Source organism: Cariama cristata, unplaced genomic scaffold (genome assembly GCF_000690535.1).
Source record: "Cariama cristata isolate BGI_N322 unplaced genomic scaffold, ASM69053v1 scaffold2518, whole genome shotgun sequence".
Taxonomy (NCBI): domain Eukaryota; kingdom Metazoa; phylum Chordata; class Aves; order Cariamiformes; family Cariamidae; genus Cariama; species Cariama cristata.
In genome coordinates this window covers 196-21,273 of record NW_009630432.1, presented here as the reverse complement: position 1 = coordinate 21,273, position 21,078 = coordinate 196, and the positions used below count along the sequence as shown (strand labels likewise).

Here is a 21,078-nt window from a genome sequence, read left to right as displayed (position 1 = left end):
GATTTGATAGTTCCTTTTATTATACAATCTTATGTGCAAATAACCTGGGAAAGCTTAAAAAGGCCAGTATCTTGAGGGGACAGAAACAAGTCTGTAAAAATTAGGTGCTCTGAAATTTACATCAGAAAGTGTGAGACCAGAGGTAAAATGAATAGTTGTAGGAGCAGCAGGTTAATTGTGTTCCATGCATTTGTGTCTTTGTGGCTGACTGATGTTTAAATGAATTATACTGCCTTTGCAGCACAAGCCCAGCTCTGATTAGATAAGAAAAACAAGAAGGAAGAGAAGCGTTGCCAACACTCTTACCCTGAGAAAAGCGTCAATTAGACCTTACACTCGTATCTGAGGAATTCATACAAAAGTGAAAACTTTGACTGAGGATTGGTTCCCCGTGTGCCTAATAGGGTACAAATTCCTGGTCTTATTTTTCCTGCAGTTAAACATTTAAAACCTTCCCTTCCTCCTCCTTGCCGATGTAGATTCTCTTATGTCTGATATGGGAGGAAACCATGCTGTATGCTTTCTCTCCACCCAGGCATTCAAATGTGCTTGCTCTCTCGTCTTCTCTGTTGTGGAATAGATTTTTAGATATTGTAGAGCTCTTTCTGTCTTTTTTAAGTGTAGTGATTGTTTAAGAGGAGCTTAGATATACCCGTATATTGAAGATGCACCAAGGTGAGGCCAGAAGTAATGGTAAGCATAGAAACAGGTCCAAAAAGAACCCAGTGCCTGTTATATGGGATCCTCATTGCTCTCTTTTCAGGATCAAAACTTGATTCCTGCAGTTTTATACCACACATGAAATTTCTTTACACTTCTGGATCTTTCCAAGTCTGTCCACAGTCTCCAAACTGTGGTAGAAATGCTTATTAATAATGTTCCCAGAATGAGACCTTTGACTTTTTGTAACACATCAGATTTGCAACTCACCATTAGCTTGAATTCCGAGATTATCCCCAGCAGTATTGTCTAGGCAGTTATCCCCCATTTAACATTGTCCATCTGATTTTTCTGCCTTAAACCGAGCACAGTGCACCTTGGTGAATTTTATCAGATTGGCTGCTTTAGTATGAAATTTTAATTTTGAAATCTAAGTTCCTCAAAGTCCTTTTAAAACCTCTATGAATAGTGACACCTTGGCATCAACAATTTTTATTTTATTATTTATCACTAGGTCTCCAATTATTAATGAAATTATTGAATCAAGCTGGTTTCATCCTAGACCACTCAGAACTACACTTGTAATTTCACACTTGTAACTACTCTTGAGTAGCAAATCATTCAAAGCAGCCTTTGAGAGGGATTATTTGCAGCAACCACTTTACAGTGATTCCACCTAGAGTCTACTTCCCTATCCTTTTTCTGTGAATTTCATACAAGGTGGTGTTGAAAGGTGAAAAGAAGATGCCTTACACATTGTCCTTCCTCTTTTTCCACAAAGAAATAAAAATGAGAATCAGAAATAAGAAACAAAAATTAGATTGGTGTGACAAAATTTTCTTGCCACAACTTACGTGTTGGTGGACTTTTTTAACTTCTTGATAACTTGTCACAGATTATTTCTGAGAATGAAAGTTAAAGGAACTTTTCTCTACTCTTTGACTTTAAAAACAGGGAATACGTTTTCCTTTTTCTAACCTGCTACTAACTTTCTTGTACTCCATGAATTCTTGGACATAATTACTAAGAGTCTAGAAGTTACTTTCTCTTGAGTGTACACATTGAGTATACACGAACATCAGCAGGTTCAGCTGACTTGAATCTAACTATGCTTTAAGCAGTTTTCTCCTTATTCTGATTTATACTAATTACTCATTGTTGAAGTTGATACAAGTTTATGGTCCTTCTGAACATCTCAATAAAGACTGATACAAAGAAAGCACCGAATATTTCAGCCTTCTCCACATTCCCAGCAAGCAATGGACCTAGTTTTTCCTGTTCTTCATCTTTCTTTTAATATATTTATGTTACCTTTTCTTGTTACTTTTTATACTTTCCTTGCAGACTGCTTGGATATCATTCTGACACATTTAATTTTCCCTCTGCATCAAGTGGGACACCAGCCACCTAACAGGTGTTGCAGCATCAAGCTTTGAGTGTTTAAATCTTTCATTGTGTATGACCCTGTGGCATTAGCTCCTTTCATGGAAAGTGACACATTTGAATGTCAGACCATTATTTTTAAGAGGCACTTCAGCAAGCTGCCTTCTGGGGAGATATAAAGCTTCTCAGATGAAACACCAGAATATTTTAAAAGATAAACTTCAATGTAGCAACATTATCGTTTTGCATGGCATTTAGGTCCTCTGTCATTATACACTTTATAGATTTCATTTTAGTCAAGAAATTAACAGAAAAAACAATTCCCAAAATCTGGAAAGTTAGCCACCTCTAAAATAATACCTTCAGTTCCCATGCCATTCAGGTACAGCTTTTGCATGACGGCCTGAGAGGACGCATGCATCCTAATCACCAAGTTTTAAATACACAAACAGCAAGGGAACCATTTGAGAGCACAGCCCTTGAAATCCAATATTTTAATCTCACGAAGTCACAGACTGCCTTCGGCTCTTTGGAATAAACTTTAATTTGAAGGTGTCGTTACACGGGATTTGTGCACGGAGCTGCAATGAATGCAACCCTTTGCAAGGCTGGCAGCTGTCTGATGGCCAGTCATGCGAAACAAACGGATGGACCCCTTCCCGCTCCCAATAGGCAGGCCCTACATCGTGGGACACCCCCCAAACTGGCATCAGTTCTGATTTGTAACTTTCCTGGCAGTCTTCAGCAAAGAAGACAAAGCTGGAGTGATCGACCTCCACACCCTCCAGACATTCCCACCAGCTTAAGGTTGAAGCGCGTTGGCAAGCCAGCCTGGGAAGTTTGCACGGCTGCTGCCTGAGCTGTATTTATTCTGAAGAAATGTGCTCTCTGCAGCGATGAATCTGGCAATTTTACACACATTGATTTTTGCATTGTGTTTCTTTCTTCCTACAGAGTGTGGCCCTGGCTGAACTTCCACGCTGTTTGGGATAAATGCCTACCCCAACCCACTGGTTCTCCTCCTGACCCAATGGCGTTTGATAAAGAGAATGCTCCTCTGTTTTATTCTTACAATGTACAAGCACAAAGTAAACACTGAATGCTTCCCCCTGCAATGTTTTAAAATTTGAATATTGATGATTTAAATGTAATTGTGAAAGTACTTTGTGTGTATGGGAAATGTCTCAAAAAATCTGTTTCAGTTCAAGTTAATTCAGGCGCTCCATCCATGTGTAAGAACAACTGAGCTATAAAATTGGGCAGCATGTTTTCCGGCAATAATGAGAAGATAATATTCCTAAGGAATGTTTAAGTGACATCACTACTGATAGGTTAATTAGAAAGAAAATTGTAAAGCTTCTCCGAATCATTAAAATAATGCCTCTAGTACATGTGAGTGTATCTGTGGAGTCTTTGTTCTGGCCACATTTTATAGTGATTATTACCTGTCTTGTTAAAAAAAAAGCCAACCATATAAACAATCAGAATTTCAGAGGCAGGCTAAATCAGAAGGAAATACATACAGCTTTAATGTAGTAAAGAGCTTTTTCCTTGCTCAAACGTACTTTTAAACTACTGATGATAGCCTTATGTACATTTGCCTCTGTCAGTGTGGAAGGGATGGTCTCTAAGCATGTGTATAGTTCCCGGTTGCACAAAATGAAATTAATTGTGTATGCACATTTTCATTCTACGTTAAATGAGGAAATCTAATGATAAAAGCAGCCTCAAATGATTTGTGCATAGGGCATTGCTATCTGCCATTTTATTAATGCATTTTATAATTAAACCTCAGGAAAGAGACTAATTATACTTAAATCCTTTTATATGGGCATTCTATTTTTATAACGGAAACATTTTTTGCATATTATTTGTTGCTGTTGTCATTGTTAATGAGTCCAAAAGGCTGAGAGATTGTCTGTACTTGGAGACCAAATAACGACTCTAGAGTATCTATTTTGGTGAATTTCCAAGTACTGTCAAGACCTAATATCGTTGCTTGGAGTTAGGCAGAGGCTGGATATCTGCTGTGCAAATTTCCTCACAGCAGAGAACCTGTACTGCCTGGAAATCCCAGGTGTAATGTGTAGCCTGGGCAAAGCTATGGGGTATTTCTAGTCTTGGACTCCCTCCGGTGCAATTTAGGTGTCTCAGTAACAGACATGGCACTTCTCTTTGGAGGAATTATACTAATGTGTCCCATGCCACTTTTGAAGCAACCACTTAGGAAGTTTCAGCATCACAAACTCTTTGTTTCTGTGGCCAACCGGCGGTTTAAGCAGCTGTGGCTTCTTACCCCTGGAAATGCCGGACCCTTTGTTCCTGCAGAGAGCCGCTCTTGCCTCTTGCCCAAAAGGGGAAGCCAGACTGCGGGGAAGAGAGGGGCCATAGGACAGGGATTGAGCTGGTGCAGGGCAAGAAATTGGTTTTCACACCACTCCTTAGCAGGTGCTCTACCTTTTTTTTTTCTTTTCACTTTTTCAACTTTTCCTGAGAGAGGGAGAAACATTAGAAGTGCTATTACAGAAAGAGAGCTTGGAAAGTGGAAAATGTGCATGACTGCATGTCTGCGGAGAATGGTGAGTGCAGGAGAAGGAAATGGAGTTTGCAGCGGTGGGTGACTAACAGGACAGCAAAGTGGACTTCTGATACTACAGACTTGATGCCTTCTGCAGCATTGTTACAAAATAATCCATGTACATGTGAATTAAAGGTGTCAAAGTTAAAAGGAAAATTCATTATCCTACTGGAGTTGATTGATATACCATTACTTCTTTTAAATAGAGGTAGGCTGACTCAGTGTAGAATAATGTAATATTAATAGCATGTAATTCACCACTACAATCGTGGATGGGAACCAATAGAGACTGTTAAAATGAAGAAGAAAATCTTCATTCAAAAATGAAGAAGGTATCTTCTTCATAGTCTTTAGCAGTTCCTATTAGGCAAAAGCAAACCAAATTCAAGATTTAACAAGCCAATTTTATAGATCCTACTACATAGAAGCCTGGGCATGGAGACTGCTTCATCCAAAGTTGCATCCAAACAGCAAAACAGAAAAGAATGTAAACTCTGACAAGTTACACATAAAACCACAAAAAGATTTTGAGGAGGGAAAAATGCTAAAATGTAAAACCTAAGAATATACTTTTAAACATACTAGAGGTGTGGAGCCTGTCAGAGAGTCAAGATCTCAAAAGATAGTTTGGGTGCAAGGTAGAAAAGACCACAGAAAATAGATGAATTCTTTGCATCAATGTTTGCTAAAGAGGAGGGCAGCAGAACTCCTGCAGAGGGTCTGCTCACCACAGAGGGGGGTTTGAGGAACTGGCTGCAATGGCAGGGTCAGTGGTGAAGGTTTTATAGCAAACTGATGAAGTGGATCATAAGAAACCACCAGAAGTAGATGACTTTCATCCTCAACTCTAGAGGAATTTGGATATGAAGCTGCTGAACTAGTAGCTACGGGATGTAATCTAGTGCCTGAATCAGTAAATTGCAGAATAGCAGAGGAATGGGAGGTGGCAAGTGTGACACCAGTCTTTAAGAACGGTCCTGGAAAGTAACCAAGTGAGTCTCATGTTCAATTGAGCAGACGGAAGGAGGCAATAAGGATGGTGAGGGTTAGCTGGCACATGGATAACGATGATATAGTGGGGACGGGTCAGTGTGGCTATTGTAGAGGGAAGCCATTCCTCACAGATCTATTGCAGGTCACTGGAGCTCTCAGTGACTATATAGATAAATGGGATCTGGTTAGTATACTGACATTTTCAGAAAGGTTTTAACAGTAAAGCATTCAGTAAAGGTTCTGCTGTGGGATGAGAAAGAACAGGGTCTTCTAGGTAAGAGATTAAATTCCAGGAAAAAAAATACTTTAAATAAGTGGCCAATTTTCACGATCAAAAGACCTTACCATAGTGATTATTCCATTCAGTGTATTTGTAAATGGCATGCTGAAAAGGTTGAAGATTGGAGTGACAAGATTTGCAGGCAACACAATGCCATGCAGGATTGTCAAATCTAAACTTAAAGTTAAAAGCTATAAAAAGATAGCACAATACTGTATGTTAACGTAGCAGGTGAAATTCAGTGGTGTTAAGTGTTAAGCGCTAAATACAGTACGGGTGGAAAATTACGTACGCTATCATTCTAAATCAACCATTGCCTCTGAAGAGACAGATCTCATAGTCCTTGGGGATAGCTTGCTGAAAATGTCAGCACAGTCAAAAGAGCAAACAGAATATTAACCATTAGGGAACGAATCGATAATAAAGGAGAAGCCCTCATTATGCCATTTAGGAGAACCAATATCTTGAAAACTGCAGATTGTTCTGATGCTTCCACCTCCAAATGAATGTGGTAGATTGAGAAATGGTTCAGAGGAGGCCAATGAGGCTGGTCAGGGGTAAAGAACAACTCCCTTAGGAGGCAAGATGAAATAAACTGGCAAGCTTCAGAGAGAAAAAAGGGGATATGCTATAGGTCAGTAGAATAAGGAACGATATGGAGAAGAAGGAAGCAATCATGAGATTATTATGTTGTAGCTACAAATAAAAAAAGAGCATTTTTCAAACAATGCAAGCATTTAGCTTTGGAATCCACAGACATAGTAAATCAGGAATGTCAAAAGCATGAGCAAATTCAAATGAATGGTTAAAAAATAGTCCTAGATACTAAATATGAAAGTTCTAGCATAAAAAAAACCCCAGGGGCTTGGATGTTGTTACAGCCAGTGAAGAATCATTTCATACCTGTCACCTTAAACGGTGACAGTCCTGTATTCCTTTCCTAAGCATCCTCTACTTGTCCTTGTTGCAGTAAGGATAGTGGGCTGCGTGGGCCATAGGAATGGGTCTAATATCTATATCCTTTTACCTTCATAGGTGATCTCTCCCAATTTCTATTTGTTGTGGTTTAGGAAAATACAGAAGAGAGGCTGCCTCTGTCATTTCTGTTGCTGCACAAACTGTTTCAGTTACCAGAGCAGCGTCGCGTGGTGTGATCATTTGTTTCTAACACTCTTGATTCTTAATTTTTTTTTGTTAGGACTAATTAATTTTTTAGAACTGCAGACCTTTATAAATCTTCCATAAAATACAGATTTAAATACAGTGCCTGCCTACCAACTAAGTATCTTAGTCTTAAAATTTCATACTAATCCATTTTTAGCAAGATTATTAACTCATTCTTTTTCACAGCTGGCTTGAAGGATTTTGCTATTAGGCATAGAGTTACAAGGATGCTTTGAGTGTGTCAAATTGAGTACATTTTTGCAAGAATGATGTTAGTTACATGTGTGACAGGTATATTCTTTCTCCTTAACTTTCTGCAAACGAATTCTAAAAACCACATATAGCTTTTTGGAGAAATGCTGAATAATAGTTCAGCTACAGTTAATTTACTCTTGATTTATTAAGCTTTTATACTGTCAAAATATATTCAGGATCCCCAGGGACCTCAGTTTGCATTTCTTTGTTGTGCAGACACAAGAATGTTGATCAGCTCTATGTCTGCATGTCAATATATTCTTCCTTGAGTTCTGCCAATTACATTAACCTAGCATCAAGCTCTTCTTGCCACAGGCTGGCATGCAGCTCGTATGCTCGAGTATCCCAGTTGAATTCCCAGAGTTCAGCTCAATCACACCTAGTCTCACTACAAGTGAGGTTGGACAGTGATGTATGTAGTAGGGAATTGGCGTGTGAACGAGATTACCCCAAAGGGACATGCAATTCGGTGGGAAAGCATAGCTAACATCTTCCTGTACTGCTCAGATGGATCACAAATCACAGAATAAATGGATGGAACTAAGAATATGTTTGTCTTTGTGCTCCATTGTAATGACAATGTTGACATTTACTGAACGCTTACTATGAATGTAAGATTTATATTACCTCATAAAGCCAGGTATGCTGCAGATTTTAAGAGTAAGTGCTACTTACGCAGAAAAGATTGGCTGCTTAACTGACATGAATCACTCTGTAGGCATTTGTCTTTCAGATGTGTGCACAAGACCTTAGTCAAACAGAGGCTGGTGGAGCACTGTATGCTCCTGGAATATACTTCTGTCTCTTATGTGTGGGCATAACGTCAGTATTTTATATCTAAATATTAGTGACTTTTCAGTGGGGTTTCTGACAGCCTTCTCAAGCCCTCAGTTATGTCAAGTACCCAGCAGCTGACTCCCTACTGCTCCCAGCACGCCACTTGGAGAAGACCTTTTTGGTTTTTAGGACCTACCACTGCTCCTTCCATCTTTATGTTTGCTGTGAATAGAGTAACCTTACAAGAGGCTTTCCAACAGCAATGTCCACGTTTCTGCAACATTCTGAACATAGGACTTCACTGCCTTTTAAGATCTTGAGATTCACAGAAGTCACTCAGCAGTATATCTCAAAGTCTTCAGCTTTCTTTCTGATCCAAAATGGGAGTTCAAGGTTTGCTATGGCAAAAATTAAGGATTACACTGGTCTATCCTTGGTTTATTCTTGGATACAGTGATTGCCCTAAATGTTTGTAAGAAGGTCATGACTGATCAAGTCATCCTTGCGTTCTTCCCATCTCCTTGCTGCAGCTTTCTTGATTGGATAAAGAAATGACTGCATCTTTCATCCACTATCTCTACTGTGTGACAACTGCTTGCCACCTAATTTTGATACTTTTTGCTCTAATCACCATCAAGCTGAGCTGAGCTACGTCTTGCTTACTGTACTTACTGACTGCAGCTGCAGGTGTATTCCACTGCAAATTGTAGGAAATAACCCTTTAATGGGAGGCTAATCAACGATGGAGCATCCCAAATAGATGCTCCCTTCTTCATTAACAAGAAATCTAGGAGAGACTCTATATCAGTCCGGAGCCAGCGCAAATTCTGGGGTCTGCACGGCAACATACTCTTAAAGATTTCCATTTACTGTAGAGTAAGAAAACGTTCATTCTTCCTTTTGAGGTTTTATTGATTGGTCTCTGACAGGAAACAATCAGTCCTGTTGACAATCAGTGCTTTTTCATATTTACCCCTTTCCTTTGACAATAAAACTACAAAAAGTTGAGATAACACTGCAAAGACTCTGTTCTGGAGGGACTGAAGAAATATAGCAGTAATGCATGGAGTGGAATCACAAAGATTAGGAGAAGGTACCTGTGTGTGAAGCTGCAGGAACTGGGTGTGATTTCTGGTACAAAATTTGGCCGTGGAATAGGAATCTCACAAAACAGTATCTGTGGCAGCCTTGCCATTTCTGCTTGGATTTTGTCTTCTCTTAGATGAAGACAACAGCTACCAAAAATACATTTTAAAAAGAATGATGATACTTTACACATGAAGATATAGACTTAAAAGAAGTGTCTGTGGAAGCTGTATTATGTTCAAGCCTCAGACAGGGAATGCTTCCTTAATTGGTGGAAACAGATTACTTTGATCTTTTAAAAACCTAGAAATCAAGATCTGCTAAAAACAGATACAGTGATAAAGTGAGTAGATGAACACCAAGCAAAATGCATGCAACAACAAGCAATCAAGAAAACTGAAATGGAAAAAACCCGTGATGAACATAAAAGAGAAAGGTTTCTGCTTTGCATGGTATAAAAGCTTTTCCAAACACCTTAGGGACATAACTAACTAAAGATGCTCTAAACTTTGCCTGCTTTTCAGCTCTGCCTGTCTATCCACTGAACCCAGAATAGCTCAAGTGATTTCTGGGTGACTGACTTGAGATGTTTGGGAGTGTCCTGCTCTGGGGAGATAGGTTTATATTCCCTTGTTAAACTCCATGGTTATACAGCGTTTACATAGCTCAGATAGATAGCTGCCTACATACTGCTTATTCCTTTGAGAAGCCTGAAGATTTAGTCTTGATTCTAATTAATTTCTTCTGGAAGATACAGTTAGCAATAGCCATCTATTATGTGACACTCTACTGTTTAGAAGCCTGGCCTCTAGGTTTTTCAAAGGGGACTTAAAATTATGTCTCCTATGGCTCAAGAGAGGGCTTTAATACCAGGTTATGAGTTTCATAGGCACTCTGTCCCTCTTATTGCAAACATGAATGCACAAGTCATGTTGTCAGAAGGAAAAAACAGCAGAAGTTGCCTGACTTTGTATTTAGGACAATTACAAAGAGACAAATGTCAGTTTTGAATGCTGTCAAATGCTTATGCATGGATTTTGACAGCAGTTTCAAATGTGATGCTTGTGCCTTCCATGATTTTAAATTTTAGTTCAGTTTCCTTCCAAATAAGAGACAGGATCCCTCTTGTCTGCCTGCCTGCCTTTTTTGACCCTTGGCTCTTGAATACTGAATTCTCCCTTTTTGTTAGGAATAATTCTTGGTGTAGGTGGATGAAGTTTCCTGAATAACAACAGGAATAAGGTTGATGTGAACTCTGTTATCACGGGAAAGGACAAAATACACAAATTGTGCTAATTTGCAGAATGCCGTGAACCTGTCCACAGCATAGTTTGGTTACTGTTATGAGTCTCACTGCGTGTCTCACTCAGCAAGCTACAACAGACCAAGCAGGGCCACACGGATTCCTATGTAACCACACAGAAGCTCATAATTGACACCGTAGGAGCTTCCTGTCCCTTGTGCTTATTTTCATCTCCAGCTGCGTACAATTGAAACAGAGAGGGGCATAGAATGCAGGAAAAGCAACAAACAGGAAAAAAGGATTGAAGAGTCAAAGGAGGACTGCAAAGCACAAAAGATATAAAATTCTGTAGTGCCTGTATTTCATATGTCTGTTCTGCAAATATACAAGAAAAATCTACAAAAGTATGAGAAAAATAATGTAGTATTAGGAGATACGAGGAGGCTAGAGAAAAGGCTAACTGGTGTACGTGGACTGAAAAAAATGAGTTGACAAAACAATGAAACTAGAAATGTCAGAGATAAGAAGTATGACTTTCATGAAAGATGTGAAAAAAAGGATGTAACTCACAAAGAGACAAAATGACACAGACACACACGGTGTATAAAAAAGCACATTTTGCCCTCATTCTTCATGAATTTCACATTCACTAAACCCATTTGTGCAAGATACTCTGTATCTTTGCTGCCCTCAGCCACAGGCTCTTTGTTTGATGCTGGTTTCAATAAACATGCTGGCTGCAGGAGATAGCATTCAAGGCAATAAGTGATCTGTTGATCATATCTCACAAGTCTGGCGAACATTACAACCATCCTTAACAATTCTCCTGAGAGCAGTCAGTAGTTCCCCATCTGTAAGACAGGAAGGGATAGAGATCTGCAGGCAGAGTTCTGCCAATCATTGTCGTCAATGTGAGACAAGAATAAAATATGAGTTATCTTGAGCCTTATCTAAATAGACTTGTAAAATTGTTGCCAGTAGTGTTTGAATCTTCAAAGACTGTGTGGACTGTGCTCCACATTGGCTGTGTTATGTCTCTCTTCTCTGGTGACTGATTCAACTCAATGCTACTATCACTGGTAGTGTGTGCGTCATATTCTTGCCCTACTCTGAGACTAAGCCTTACAGCTTTATTTTTCAATATTGCTGTCATCAACTAGTTTCAATTTTTTTCACTGATGTTAAGATTACTTGAGAAGTGGAGTCTTGGTGTGCTCAGATCTCTACCAGTTCGGGATAAGATATCAAAGGCACTGATCATTCTCCAAACTTTTCTCATAGTTCTTTTAATACATCCTTGTCTTACAGAGCACAGATATGGTCCTATTCAGTCCTTCTTTGCCATAATGTGGACAGAGTCTTACATTTCTGGTACTCCCTTATCCTGAAGAAGAAAGGAAGGTGGAGATAAATCTTTAGAACCCAGAGCTCTTAGTGAGTCTATCTGCCATTTAAAATATTGGATAATCATGTTTTCTTTTGTAGTTTTTTCCTTAGATCTAATGCAACTTTTCTTTGTTACTCTGAATTTGTAAGATATTGTCCTCTTTGTGAAAATTCACTGAATTTACTGGAGGTATTTTGTATCACATGTTTCAAGTTCTGTAAACCTTTGCTCTGGTAGACTTTTCAGAATTCACCATTGTAGCTTGCTTTCTGCTCAACTGTCAGAATTGAGAGGGATTTGTATTTACTTCCAGCCTAGTGATGGGGTTCCGCCCCTACAGAGGTCTTCTGTGAGGAATCTCCACATGTCTTATCCATGAATTGCAGTAAAATCCTGCCAATGTTAATTGTGGTACATGACCTGACATACGGTTTTACATGAAGTTACACCATCATGGTTGTAGCTCTCCAACACTGGTTTACCAGCATACCAACCGTGCAGGCAGAGGGTGCGTGTGAAGAAACACTTCCTCCTGCAGACTTCTGGCTCCTTTGATTGATATTTCCTTCCCATGTCTAGTGACAGATGAATCCAAGTTAAACTAGGATGTATGCTTGGGCTTCCTGCATAAGCAGAGCCTATGAGCTCTGCATAAAAGTCTGAGCGCGTGTAAAAGTGTTACGACTAAGAACTGCAATAAGAATGTGAAAGTTTTAAAACTCTTTTGAAGGGAATAATTTATTGAACCTTAAGACATAATGCAGTGTCTACATAGGCTGGCAGAATGGGATCCTTGAGTACAAAACCAGTACGCTGGTGAGACTGATGAACTCTATATGACATCGACTCACTAGTCTTCCACCTTTCTGGTTCTCAGAACAATTCTGCAGAAAATCAAAGTAGAAAGCTCCATCAGTCATGAAGGGCAATTAAAGACTATTTTAGATCTCGTAATCCTAAAATAGAGTGTTCCTCAGTAGATTTGTTTCCAGTAAAAACACAAAGTGCCTAGCATGCCATTCCCACTGGGAAGGAAGACCGGGACTTCTGACTGGAAAAGGTGATGTGATAACAAACTTCATTAAACCTTTTTCCCCCTTCCATCAAATCCAGTCAGTTCTGGCAAGGCCAGTGGAAGACCATCACTTCCCCTGCTTGCTCTATGAGTCTGTTATCTCATCTGATTCCAAGTTGGGAGTTCAGAAAAGTCTGAGGGTCAAACTGAAAGTGTCTTAAGGATGCCCTGATTCTGGTGCCACTTTCTTCCTGTTGTTTCATCATTGCCTTTTCTATTTCTCTTTGCTCCTATTATTGGTATATTGTATTCCTTTCATGCTTACCTTCCTCAGTAATGGATCTATTCTATTTTCTTTTACAAGAGATAGTTCTGTACTGGTTCTTTATTTACATCTGATTTCCTATAATCTTAGCTTTTACTTATTTAAATTTATACTCTACATCTGTAATGCATAACAGTTTTAAATGTATTTAGACTTCAGAATCTTTTGAATGTGTGCTGGTAGACTTTCAGATTTTATAGCACACGTCCAAGTGGAATATAGCTGTTGGACTCATCCCATCACTGTGGTTTTGCAGTGCCCACTAAGAGAGTACAACATGCAGACTCTGACTTGCCTGTCTGGAGCTGTCTTCAGTTAGAGATTGCATTGCTTTAATTATATAGATTTATAAACCCACTAGTATAGATGTAGCTCTATTAATTTAAAGTACTTTATATTATTTTATTTATTTCTGTAAAGTAGGGAGATTTATATCAATATGAATGTGCATTTATCTGGGCTTTTGCCGGCTATAACTAGACTGACAATAAAATATTATTTGTGGAATATGTTTACTTATTACATCTAAGTGCTTTACAGGTAACATATTTCATTGTATGATCTATTTTTTTTCCACAGCTTAGCTGGTTTAATTTTTCTTTTCTTGGCTTGGTGAGTGGAAATAATGGTGGAGTTGTGTGCATTATTTCTTTCTACAAGCATGATCTACACCTTGTGTTATCTGCTTCATGTTTTTCTGTAAGGCTTCCGTTAAATCAAAGGCGGCTGTTCAAGGAGGAGGAAAGAGGAAGCAAAATAATAATGGAGACAAGTAGGTCATGAGAAGAACTATTAGCTAGAAAATGCTGCAGATAAGATCCTACCACGTAAGTATGGTTTACCATCCCCAGTGCTGAAAGCTTAGGATCAGAGAACCTGATCTTTAAAGATGATGGTACGTGAAGCGAGAAGCACTGAACAGATTTTTGCATATTTTGTTGTAGACATGCATTTGTGAAACAGAGAGATACAGAACTGCAGCAAGCGGGCTGGTGGTCCCAGCCAAGAAAAGGAATGAACCTGCATAATTAACAGCAGATGTAAACTTAGGAAAGGAGATATGGGTACAGAGCTCTGTCTCCTTTGCTCATCTTCCTATATACTTTAGATATATACACTATATTCCTTTCAGCAATTATTATTTTTGGCTCTGTTTTTCTATTTTTGTCTTGAAGAAGCTATTTCTTGAGCTGCAGCTGTCTGTCAGTTACAGGTCACTGGAAATAAAAGTCATGCGAGTTCCAAACCCATTTGTGACTGTCAGGTTAAAATGGCTGTTAAACAGGCTAATACAATACAAGACTCAGTGACAAGGCTGAAGGGTGAAACTGATCCCAGAGAACGATGATGCTTCTAAAGGGGAGGAAAAAAACAGTTACAACTATCTGGCCAGAATAACACTTGGCTGTGTATTGAGGCCACATCAACAAAAAAGATTTAAAATAAGTTATTTTAGAAAAAATATTAACATTTTTTGTCATAAGATACAGGCCTTTTCCTAACAAAATTGAAAAAAACCCCTCTATTTCTGTTACACACTTTATATTTAGGCTATTCACAGAGTGGATAGTCTAACTTTATTCTGTAGTACTAGTTTGTTCAAATGATGCACAAATTTTAATAGGTTAGTTTTCCGCTTAATACAGTTTATTGTTTGAAAGGAACCCTATCTGAAGGCACTATTTTTCCATTGTTCTGTAGTCTTAACCATATGTTTCCAAAAATGTGATTCTAGAGCTTACTAAAAGCACAACTTTTCCCCCATCTTTAATCACATTATGGCTGCTAATGTACATCTTGCTTACAGCTTTTCATTAAAAGCAACTAACTATGATAGCGCTACAGTAAAGGAAAGAATGAAAACGCTAATCAGACAAGATGATTTCAAGTTAAAGTTCTAGCTGCACCATGAATTCACCTATATTTCACACAACAAGTATTGTGGGAGTATTTCTAGTTATCAGTTGCCTGCCTGCTTGCCCCCCTGGCTTCTTCGTCGGAGGGATCGCGTATGCCATTGCTACCTTGTGCAGGCTCCCAGTGCCGGGGGTTTGCACTCCATGGTACGACTGAGGACTAACTGAATTGTACAGTTCTACAGAGTGGGCAAGTTAAGAGTGACGTGAAGCATGCTAAAACTCCTGAGTTATACACAGAAAGTCTCTGATTGTATATTTAGACTGTGACAACACTTTTTCAGTATGAATTTAAACTTGATGAAATTGTTACAATTGTGAAACAGAATCTGTGTAACAGCCATGACATTTGTAAAATATGCTATTACTACTGTGCAGAACACAATTTTCATTGTCCATCTTTATAACTGAATATTGGTTCAACAAGGCTGCACTAATTAGATATATAATTCTTTTACGTTGACTCTTGGTAGTCTCTTTCACCAATGTTCTTTCCTTCTTTTTGTGTACTCACCATTCTGCAAAGTATCAGCAACCCTCGATGAGTTAATACCTCCTCTTTAGCACAACTGGACAGATTAAAACCATATATTTCTGGTTAAGTTATTTTTCCTACCAAAAATGTACTTTTGTTATTGTAGAATTTCGTAAGTGAATGCTTTTAGATTTAGTATTTGGATGCAGTGTTATTGTGATTTCTATCAATACAAGACCTCAAATGCACTAAGAGCTATGCAGACAAATAGTGAAAACCGATCCCTACAAAGAAGATTGAATAAACTCAATAAACAAACTTAGCAAACACTATAAAGGCAACTTGATTAAAGTTGTAAAATAACACAGACCAGGTCTTAGGTTTCATAGTTATCCAATAAGTGTCGTATAGCTATCACTTTGCTTTTGTGATTAAAGACATAACTATCAATTATGCTGACATTATTACCAAAGAAATATCAACCTTTTTGTCAGAGATTTTTAAATTGCTTAGATATGAGTGAAAGAATAAAGAGAAAAATGTATAACACAGTAAAAGCTATTATCAACAAGTAATACATTTGTTCCACAAAGAAACTATGCAGACCTACTATATGTTTCAACCAACATTTTGAAGTCATACAGAACAAGTTTATATTATAAGAGGTATTTGGCATTGGTTCTTTAAAACCCAATCAGAGATGAAAAAAATGTTTTTTATTTGACCTCATCACCAAACATATCTGTAAATGTTGAAAAAAATTGTTACAGTGCATTTTACTTACCCTCATCCTTCCATTTCTTATTGCTGGTCCATCTTCTGCTAACCTCAACACATACAAATCCATTTTGTACTCCCTTCCTCCTCGAATGCTAAACCCAAAACCTTTGGCTCCTTTCTCCAAATCAACGGTGAAATAATCAAAGTCCTGTATAGATAAATACAAAATGAAAGACAATTAACCATACACATGTCATGATATACATTCAAGAAAACTTTGAAATGCATGTCTTCAAAAGTGCATCTATCCAATTGATAAGCAAAGGGACTGTCAAAGTGTACTTCTGCACTGACAGGCTTTGGTCATTTGTGAAAAGAGACTTCAGCAAAATGTAAATGCCTAAGTCTAAACCACCCTGAATGGGCATCTTCCAGCAGTTGCCTGGTACCAAAAGCTCCATAGGTGGTTTCCATATTCAGCCTCAATACTTTCATGGCACCTGAGTATAAGTGTTTATGTCTATGCAGAAGTGCTGATTTGGCAAGTGAGGTAGCAGGCAGTTCCTGTATAAGCATCATCACAACCAAAAATTAACAGGAGAAACACCTCCTAAATTCCCAGGAGATCTTAACATGACCAGCAGGCTGGACTACACGGAGTCACAGAGTATAGGAACTCTCATCATTTTGGTTAAAACATGTGCCTCGAGGAGGAGGTGGGAAGTAGGAGATCTGAGTTTCACCCTTTCTGTGATGACTCTTTGATGACTTTATTATGTTCCTAGGAACAAAAAAAATCCTCTGCTGCTGCAAAGGCAGCTTATTTTAGAACTTTCCTTTTAACTCTTCAGTGCCTTAAAAATAGCATTTATTTAACATTATAGTGACACAATTATAAATATAGTGTTATTTGACAGATCACATAGATCTTCACTAATATTCATGGTTTTGAAGTAATTTCCTCTACAGAGAGATAGTAACTCAGAGTAAACACAATAAAGGCACCTTTTTCTCCTCTAATGTCATCTTTTTTACCAATATACCTGATCTCTCCCTACAGACCCTAATGCTTTCTGTTCAGGAGTGCTCAAAGTATTTCAGTTTGTACCTGAGGCTGCCTGTACTCTGACAGAGGGTACTGCCTGGTGTCGGGTGAATGCTGCCTGTAATCTATCAAGGGTGGTTGCCTGTAGTCAAGAGGTGGTGGCTGCTGGTAATCCATCACCGGAGGATGCCTGTAGTCCAGCGGAGGCTGTCGGTAGTCCGTTGAGGACTGCCTGTAGTCTGTAAATGGAGGTTGCCGGATATCAGGTTTCACGTCCTGTCTGGCTTTTACTTCTGATCTATAACTGAGAAATGACTTCGTTTCAGAAAGTGGCAAAACATTAAGTATATGCATTACATGTAATATTGAGGAGTGAAAGCAAACTGCCTGATTGCAAAATTGCATAAAACAAATTTTCATGGAGAAGCAAAACTTTTGAGGGTAAACAGTGAGGCATCCAGAAACAGTGAGCGCTTTTGAAACATGGACATAAGCAATTTTCCCTCAGGTCATCCTCTGCAATTTTTCAGCTCATATCAGTGAGATCAGGAATAGGTTCAAAGGGACAGGAACAGGAAAAGCATCTTGATTCCTATTTATATTGCTTACTTGGAAGATGAAACTGCATGTGAAAACACCCACAATACTCCCAATAAAATAATGCACTGAGTTTACGAAGTGCTTTTTCCCAGAATTAAGATTTCTATAGAAACATCAGTGCAGACACTTACAGCCCCCCTGTTTCATTGATGTGAGTTATTATTATTGTGATTGTCTTAAGGTTAAAAAAGGATATATTCTTTGTACTAGCTGTTTTTTTTAATGAAAGATATTCTTTGATACAACATCTGTTAATATAGTATGCATTATTATTATTATTACACTCTCCCTACAATACTATCTGGCTACAAGTCCGTAGCAGGTCATATCAGTACTTACACACAGAAGTAACACAGGGTGAAAGAAAAACAAATTTGGTTAATGAGGAATTACTAACAAGTAAAATATTGCTTTAATTGGTAACTGGTTACAGGAAGATGAGTCCTAACATTTCAAAGAAAATGTGACTTTCTGTAGTACAGAGAGTAGCTAATTAATTTACTCAGATGCGAATGAGTGGCTTCCTTACCAGATGGAAATCAGTGCCTAATGGCATTTCACAATTCAGGGTAAAGTAAGGAATATTTCTTACTGCAAACCTCCGTACCTCAGCCATGTAACATGCTGAATGGGCACAAAGGAAGTCCCAAATGTTTTCAGCAAGGTTATTCTGTAATAGTGATTTCAGTTAGATTTAACAAAAATTTTCACATGGGACATGTTTTTACACTCCCCTGTAGCTGCCAAAGGAAATGTTTTTTTTTTTTCCTGTACAGGAAATGTGCATTTCAAACTCTGCTTTAGTAATTGTCTGGAAGTTTTCAGTCGACCAAGTGACCATGTATGTACATGTACACATGCAGATACATGGACACATGTAGACTGTGAGAAGGATTTTGAAATGTACTTACTGATTAAAAAGAATTACATTCTGAAAAAATGAGAGCATAGTTTTTGATCACATTAATTTATGTATGAAAATATAATCTAAACATTTCAAAATCTTTCAGAAATATTTCAAAACTTCATTACTTTATTAGTATGGTTACATTAACATTATGGAAAATCTTCCTACGCACAAGGTTTAATAAGCTGAACGTCTAACCAGACACAGAAATATCAGAACTACTACCCTTTGACCTTCCTGAGAAGACAAAAATAGCCTGCTGCCACCTGTTCTTTTAAAATCTGTATATAGCATATATAATAAGACCTGCATGTATACATGGAATTCTCGTACTGTTTTACTCAGTATCATGATCCTGTAAAAAGAAGATAGAGATCAAATAGGCTTACTGTGATCCTAAGCCTTATTAATATTGCAAGCAAAACCACTAGTTAGTATTCTTAAGAGTTTTAAATATCTTACAGCATTTTGATTTTGATACAGAAACAATGTACTTGGCTATATAAACAAGCTATAATCTGACACTAAATCTGGTGAAAAATGATACTATATGGACATTTCCGGAATAAGAGTCATCCTTAGGCAGGTTTCCAATACAACCACAGCTGTATCCCAGAAGATGATGCTTTTATTTTCAGTTGGAGGCACTGTAATTTTTGCTGAATATGTAAATGGTGACATGACCAATCATAGCTTACACTTTTCAGTAAAACTATTACAGAATTTATTTTTGTAACTTGAATTAATATAGTTTACTAGACCCCTCTGAAAATTCCCTATTCAATAGAGATTTAATACTGACTTACAACTGTGCAGAGAGACTTTTGTGAAAGCTTTGCATTGGATTTTGTCAGAAACATATGTCTTCTAGGAGGTGATCACTTTTGGAAAAAGTACTCAATGAAGTATAAGGTAAAGAAATTTGCCAAGTGAATAATTGAGAGAAAATAATTTTGGGCAAGTGAAAGTGCTGCATCTGTCAAGCAAGGAGAATTAGAGGGTACAGCGTCTAAATCGCAGCTGAACTCAAGTATCTCCAGAAGCAAAAAGTTACAGTCCTGTAACCAGCATCTGCTATTTGGGGAAGAGGGTCTTGATGAGGTATGTTGGTTACTGAAGATTAGCATAAAGACAGTGAGTGTAATCAGCCTCATTTTACATGCCAAAAATTAATCCAAAGATTAAATAGTGTTGATTGGAGATCACAGAAAGTTGTATCATCCCACAGTCTGGGCATGTTTTTTATATATACAGCTTTTAATACAGCTGGCCACAAAATTTCTATCCCCTTACCATTTAATTTCCATCACAGATAAATTTGTCAATGCATATGCATAAATTACACCGGAGAAATTGGCTGGAAAATGATACACCACAGATAAAACCTGTTATAAAAATATCTTCCTGACTGCAGAACTTTAATAGAAAAAAAAAAAGATACATAAGATAATGAAAAAAAAGGCAACCTCAGGTTCAGATACCGATATATCCATATTTTGTAAGTTGTGGTGATATAAGAAAGTAGTAGGTTAGCAATGAAATTATTAGCAAGGAATACTTCAGTGTTTAGTTGCTTGGCAAACATACAATCCCGATGGATGTTTGAGGAAGGCTGGTTAGACCCTTGTTTATAATAGCATGTTTTGTACCTGAACAGGAATTACAGATCATCCCGGCGTGCACAATTCATGCTCTGTAAGCACAACCACAGGACCATGGCTTGTCAGAGCCCTACAAGTGATGGCTCACAGCCACTAGAAAGAGCGTGAAGCCCAGCACAAGGGTGTCCTGTGGCCCTTATAGGAGGCAGAGGCTAGAGGAACTGCTCTTACCTGTTTTCGTGTCCCTGCAGCTGGAGGGGCTGCGGAGGCGGCGGCTGGGCGACGGGGCTGTGCTGGGCAACAGGGCTCTGCTGGGCCAGGGGACTCTGCTGGGCCATGGGGCTGTGCTGCTGGGCCATGGGGCTCTGCTTCTCCGAGCTGGGGGCCGAGGCCGGGCTGTTCAGCTCTGCGTAATAGGAAGCTGGAGATTAAAGACCTGTCACAGTGCAGCATTTAATAAAGGGCAAAGGTAGACAATAATAATTTTTGGTCACACACTACCTCTGAAAATTTATGCTTTGTCACTTTTACACTCTTGGGTTATAATTAGATTTTAAGACGTCTGAACCTAATGGGCTCCTTTTGATAGTCTGTGGGATCTGAAATCTTGTTCGCTTCTATAACTCCAGTTGACACCTCCATTATTTAAAACCCAATTGAACACGGCA

At 38.4% G+C, this 21,078-nt stretch overlaps 1 protein-coding gene across 1 annotated transcript in view; it reads right to left on the bottom strand.

Annotated features, from left to right (window-relative positions):
- The window catches only part of LOC104165770 (membrane-associated guanylate kinase, WW and PDZ domain-containing protein 2-like), a 47,786-nt gene extending 26,961 nt beyond the window's left edge, over positions 1–20,825 (bottom strand). The window contains exons 1-3 of the mRNA XM_009705508.1: positions 20,642–20,825; positions 17,366–17,606; positions 16,322–16,465 (exon numbers count right to left, since the gene is read on the bottom strand). Coding sequence (XP_009703810.1) covers positions 16,322–16,465; positions 17,366–17,606; positions 20,642–20,769 — 513 coding nt within the window. The 5' untranslated portion in view covers positions 20,770–20,825. The remainder of the gene's footprint in view (positions 1–16,321; positions 16,466–17,365; positions 17,607–20,641) is intronic.
- Between the last annotated feature and the right edge of the window lie 253 nt (positions 20,826–21,078).